The following is a 6357-nucleotide window of genomic DNA, read 5'->3' on the forward strand; positions in this document are numbered from 1 at the left end:
TATTTAGACTCGATTTGCAAAACGGGGGGAAACTAGCTGAGTGGAAAATGTTCGGTTGGAAATAAACGGGGCTCTCGATATAATGGCACCGTCAGTGTGTGTGTGTGTGTGTGTGTGTGTGTGTGTGTGTGTGTGTGTGTCTGTGTGTGTGTGTGCGCGCGCGCGCGCGTGTGTGAGAGAGACAGAGAAAGCAGGCCTGTGTGCATGATGGTGTGTGCACGTGAGTGTGTTTACGTCTGCGTCAGCTTTGCGCGCGCGCGTGGCCGTGCGCGAGCGCGTGTGCGTGCGATATGAAAATCAGAAGTAGATTTCTCGAGTGACCTGCCTGCGATGTAATTACGGGACCAACGGCTACAGTAGAAATTAGGTTGAAAACAACAAGAAGCGCCGTCGTGTGTTTTGGATTAGCGTTGAGGAAAGCATCTTATGCAGCATTTTGCTCCAGTGTGTGTGTGTGTGTGTGTGTGTGTGTGTGTGTGTGTGTGTGTGTGTGTGTATGTGTGTGTGTGTGTGTGTGTGTGTGTGTGTGTGTGTGTGTGTGAGTTGGTAAAGTCTATTCGGTACAATCAGGGGGAGGAAGAGGATTCTGTGTCAGGTGGAAACGGTAACATGCATGGGTCAGTGTGTGGGTCATATACAACTGCATTGTTCAGTGTGTGTGTGTGTGTGTGTGTGTGTGTGAGAGAGAGAGAGAGAGAGAGAGAGAGAGAGAGAGAGAGAGAGAGAGAGAGAGAAAGGAGGGTGGTCTTTGTGCAACATTCGTTTATAAAAACTCACTATGTTCTTTGTGCATATGGCCGGGAAAATTCAATTAGAGCCATTTTCAAAACCCTAATGTTTCTCACAGTGGCACGGTTTGTTTAGTGGTTTTGCAGTGGCCTCGCTGGTACGACTGGCTGCTAATAACATGGTGAAATTGTGGAGGATTTTTTTTTATTTTACCCGGAAGGTGGGCTGCGGCCGGGAGTGGCAGAGCTCTGGAGCCGGTCTACCCCCACAGGAATGCGGATTGTCTCAGATCTCCGTGCCGCCCCCCTCGCCTCCTCTCTGCCATTCAAAGCAGCTAATTGTAGGGGACACAAAGCGAGCACGACTGCAGACTGTCTGCTGCAGGACCCAGACATTTTCTTTACAGGGGAAGCCAGTCGACTCACAGGCACTGTAATGTTCTCCACTAAAATAAAATTTTGTTGTGACGTGAAGAAACGCACGGTGAGGATCTGGCATAATAATAATAATAATAATAATAATAATAATAATGTGTGGCCATAGTAATAAGTATAGTAATTCTATAATAATTTGAAGAGAACATCATACAAATATCACTGCAAAATATGTCATATTGGATGCTTGAGAATTATATAGATTTGCTTTGGGGGGGAAAAATTATTACTGAGTAGCTCAGACACACTAGACTCCATAATAACATAATATTCTGTGAATGATTCGTTTGAGAAATCACAATAAAAATATAAATATAGACTTTAGTTCTTACATACCGTGCAAGCCTTGCACAGAAACACTGATTTTCATTTGGCCTGGGTAATTTTCATGACCAGCTTGAAAAGGCCAGTGGGTTATCTAATTTCTGCACATCGCAATGAACTTTCAAAGCAATATTTGTTTTAATCTGTTCAACAGTGTGGGGCATTAGCATTGCTATTCTTTTATACCTTTAGGTTATAAATGCAAATGGATACACCTGCCTCTGAAAACCAAACGGGGAATTCATGAGACAAAGATAGATAGTTTTTAGTCCCTGAAAATTAAAACCAATTTGTCTGAAGCGTCTGCAGACATGAGAGTTTCACGGTTTAAATGACACATAGTCTATAATCTAAATAACGTAAGATAAATATAGAAAGTTGCTATAGTGGCCAATTATTGATCATTTACATGACCGTAACGATTTACGCCACTTTTCATCTTAATACCGAGCAGCTGTGATTTACAACCCTGTGTGAAAATATCGCCTGAGGCACACAAACATATTTTCGTAGTTAGCCCTTGTCGTGATTTTCAGTGCAAATAATTGCGGGTTAGAATAACAAGAAACTGCAGTGAGACCGGAAGTCACATATTTAAAGTTTTCAAAGTCCATTGTCCATTTAAACGTTTAATAGTCTTCCAAAATGCAATAAATTACATGCACACATTTACATATTTTACACGTTTCTTCTATGACTGCCATCAAATACATTGCATATTCCTCTGAAATTTAAACACGAGTCCAATAGAAGGGGAAAAAAAAAATATTTGAAATGCACAACAGGTTTTCAATATAACGTCCCCGCTCCGAGAGCCAAAGAGTGCTGTATCGAGTTAGGGGTCTGGAGGTGGGAATTCATGGAGCCGCCGGCTGTGGAGGTGTACCATGAGCCCGCGTTTTCCAAAAAGTTAGAGGCCGTCGTGTTGATGTTTTGAGGCTGTAAGCTGTGGGGCCTGGAGGGGCCCTGCGTGTCCCACACGGCCGGGGACTGTGGAGAGTTGCACGCCATGGGGTCGCTGGAGCTGGGGCTGTGCTCAGGTGGAAGCTCTCCGTTTTTCATGATCTTCTTCAGCTTTGACCTTTTGTTCTGGAACCAGATTTTTACCTGAAAAAATGGAACTATTAAAATCTGACACAAAACCTCACAAAAATGGCAAAATACGCTGAGTGCGTCAAGGTGCACAGCAAGGCATGCCCAAATACCACATTATTTTGTTGGAGGGAGGAGGAGACTCCTTCACATCTTTAACATTTGAAAACAAAATACACATTTTTAATAATTTAATGTGAAAATAAGAGAAAGAAGTGTTTCATCTATAATGCTTTATCCCACCTGTGTTTGCGTGAGTCCCAGTGAGGCGGCCAGCTCGGCTCTCTCCGGCAGCGCCAGGTACTGTGTGTTCTGAAACCTCCTCTGCAAGGCGGCCAGCTGGAAGCTGGAGTAGATTGTCCGGGGTTTTCTGACTTTCTTGGGCTTCCCGTTCACCATCCTCACCTCGGGCTCTGTTACTTCCTTTTCTGTTAAATAAATAAATAAAAATAAGCAACACTGCCTATCACAAACTGCAGTGGCCTATATTTTTTTTAATCAACATTTTAGGTCGCTGAATAACCTCCGTTTCATCAAGACAAAACCTGCAGACCACATGAAATGAAACTAAGCGCGGGCTGGCAGAGGGAATATTTTTTATTCTAGTAATACTTTAAATCACAGAGAATCGCGCACTGTTTAAATAGTAATAATAAAAAAATAATAAAATGGTTTTAAACATCCTTCTGGGGATTTTATTCGTTTTAATAAGCCAGTAGATACATACATCTGCATTTCTTGTTAATGAGGAACAATTTAAAAAGTCCATCAGAATTGGTGATAAAATATTAAGAAAATATAGCCATTATCAACCACGTGATCGGTCAGAATAAATCGAATATTATACAAAGAATCGGGCCCATACCTTGTGGACTTGGCTGGGCTTGTACTCTGCTGTAACTCCCTGCGTACTGGTGGTAAGCAGAGGTCGTGTACGAGCTGTAATCAGGGTAGGACTTTGTCGAGTAATTTCCAGCGGATCCATTTACGCCGTGGTACTGGTACTGATAGGCATTGAGAGGCTTCCCGTACGAGGTTGAGTTGGGGGAGCAGTAACCGTGCGGGACTCCACCGACGGGACTGTAGTAGCCAGAATCCGTGGCCGTGGACTCGGGTAAGGTAGGAGATTCCTGAGATGGATGATGCATGGTGGAGAGTTGAAACGAGCTCTGGAAATCTGCAGGTTTTACACTCGAGATCCTCCGGTCGAACACTCCAGTCATACTTCGAAAGGGAAAACGTGTGTTTTTTGTTTTATTTCGTTAACACAAACGACACAGTCTGACTCCAAAGTGGTGTGAACTCTACACTGGCATTGTCGAAAGGCTGTCGCGCCGTCGGGCTCTGGTGAAGACTGCAGCCAGCCCCGCAGCAAAGACTTGGTTAAATCCTAAATTGCGCTCTTACGCACTGCAGGGAGGATCTGGTTCCATTGGCCAAGGCGCACACAGACACAGCTACACCCAATTCACTGGGCCAGTGTGCCTATAGGGGGAAAACCACTCAGGCTATATGCTGCATTGTTGTGTTGTTACCATCCATCAATGGCAGTGATTAAATTCATGTCTCCCATCGACATTTTTCAAAGGGCTGAATTAAAATGCAGAGGGACAAAAACTGCAGGGGTGACCGAGTGGTAGTGGTGGCCTCATCGCTGAATTTATGGTTTCCAGTAAAAAGAAAAAATATATATATTTTTTACACACATTTAGGATAACTAACCCCTATATTATGGAATAACATCAAATGACATTCATTTAATCACGTCATATTTAAAAGACCGGTCTTAATATAATAGCCGACATTAAACCAGAAGCACTTACTTACCGACATCATATTATTTTCTATTTTTATCAGGCACGAGACACAATCGAAATTCAAATGGAAAAGCCATCTTAATGGCATGTTTAAAATGTCTACATCTATGTAATAGGTCGATTTAATATAAAATATGATATTTAATTCAATTACCACAATTTAATAATTAACATAGCCTATGACCTAAATAGATTAGGTTATTACCGCGTTTCAGATCCATCATGTTCGATTGGTCTGTTCTTAAAAATGATGTCAAAAACTAACCAAGTTCCCCTAGGATATGATTAAAGTTTAATCTTATCTGAGCTTATCTTCAAATCTACAAGCAAGCATGCAAAATCAATACTGAGCCTGACAGCTGACATTCAGTGGTACACAGCGCCGCCCAGTGAGAAAACTTTGTAGTTACAGAGCAAGCGCACCCACCTCAGTCCCCTGTGCCTTGAGAGGGTAAAACTGGGCTCTCATGGCGATAAGAGCCCACAAGGGAGTGCTTATTGATTAAAGATGAAAAGAAAAACAGAGCTAAATAAGAGATCAAGCTAACAAGAAATGAAACTGGACAGCAGACTGCTGTATTTGGCCAACAGGGGTGATGGGTCTGCACGGTTATTAGGCCTGTAATAATACAGTTGTAACAGCATTACAACTGCATTCAGCTTCCAGACTGGCAACATGACACAGCAAAATCAAGACCTACTCTAGCAATATTTGATGAGGAAGGTAAGGGGAATAATGTGTTTGATATTAGATAAACCTACAGGAACAGATTTATGTAAAGAACAAAAGTAGTCTTGGTTTATTGACACAAGGAGGAACGTAACTCACTAAAGCTGCCGTGGCTGCTCTACCTGGGCATTTCATACTTCTGAAATTTCCAGGACTGCTATTCAGCATACTAGTCTTTTAATTTATTGTGAAAACTGACCCCCAGTTTTAACTGAAGAACTTTTATTTTCAAACAAAAGAGCGGTAAGATCACCCCTAAACCTTGACCTGATTGCCAAAATATCTGGAAAGACTATATCAACATAAATACCTAATAATAGCCTACATTGATTGATTCATTCATTCATTCGTGTATGCTATTTTATTGTACCTATTTTATTTTTTGAAAGAACACCTGCGCGCATTTTGTAGTGTAGTCTGTATAAAAAACGAAGTAACATTGTAAAAGCTCTATTTATGCATTAATGCAAAACATTTTCACCTTAAGTAAAGACACTATATTATCCATACACGAATCAGTGATTATCACATTAATATAATAATGATGATAATCGGTGTATCCCGGAAATAGTCCCCCGTTTGGGGGCCACAGGACACTGATCTTCTTCCTGTGCATTCTTGTTTGTTGACAAGTTGTGAGCGCCTTGCTGCTGGTTTCAGGCCCCTGATTTCTTAAACTGGGTCAGCGCTGCTGTCTGTGGTCCACCGACACGTTTTAATCCGTGAAGTGAGCTTTGCATTCCTGCGTTTTTCTCGAGTCAAGGTTGTTGAGGCGGCGAGCGCGCAGCATGCGTCTGACATCACTAAACAGTGCTCTGGTTCTGCCGTCAAGATAGTTCCCCTCCCATCCTGACCGACAGAAACAAGCTGTCCGTCCGACTGGAAACCAGTGTGTACATGCGCCCAGGCCAAAACTGGACTATTAATTTAACAGCTAGCTAGATAGGCCGGCCATGCATCTGCAGCAGCTACTGTATACAACATGGATTATTTAATTATCACATTTTGTCACATAACCCGTAACCTATGTGTAAGGAGGTTCCAACTTTCAGCAATTGAAAGACATGTCTAAGTAAATTACTACCAAGCTAAAATTACGCCGATAGGCTAAAATTAAATAGGCTTTTGCAGAAGGAAAGTGTATGAGACTCTCTTGCACCAAAGAGGAAAGGGTTTAGAACGGCTGAGCGGATTTAAGCGAAGGCGGAAGTGGAGGTGAGGGAGGTGTCTC

At 42.3% G+C, this 6357-nt stretch overlaps 1 protein-coding gene across 1 annotated transcript; it reads right to left on the minus strand.

Annotated features, from left to right (window-relative positions):
* Positions 1-2157: 2157 nt before the first annotated feature.
* On the minus strand, positions 2158-3919 carry dlx5a (distal-less homeobox 5a). The gene is made up of 3 exons (XM_030063589.1): positions 3445-3919; positions 2823-3007; positions 2158-2594 (listed from the first exon to the last, which is right to left on the minus strand). The coding sequence occupies exons 1-3, from the start codon at positions 3800-3802 to the stop codon at positions 2277-2279; spliced, it is 861 nt and encodes a 286-aa protein (XP_029919449.1). The 5' UTR covers positions 3803-3919; the 3' UTR covers positions 2158-2276.
* Positions 3920-6357: the final 2438 nt, after the last annotated feature.

Source organism: Myripristis murdjan, chromosome 11 (genome assembly GCF_902150065.1).
Source record: "Myripristis murdjan chromosome 11, fMyrMur1.1, whole genome shotgun sequence".
NCBI classification, from domain to species: Eukaryota; Metazoa; Chordata; class Actinopteri; order Holocentriformes; family Holocentridae; genus Myripristis; species Myripristis murdjan.

Coding starts and splice junctions, on each gene's coding strand:
- dlx5a (XM_030063589.1), bottom strand. CDS start 3,802: ATGACTGGAGTGTTCGACCGGAGGATCTCGAGTGTAAAACCTGCAGAT. Junction 3,008..3,444: donor AGCCCAGCCAAGTCCACAAG/GTATGGGCCCGA, acceptor TTTATTTAACAG/AAAAGGAAGTAACAGAGCCC. Junction 2,595..2,822: donor TGGGACTCACGCAAACACAG/GTGGGATAAAGC, acceptor CCATTTTTTCAG/GTAAAAATCTGGTTCCAGAA.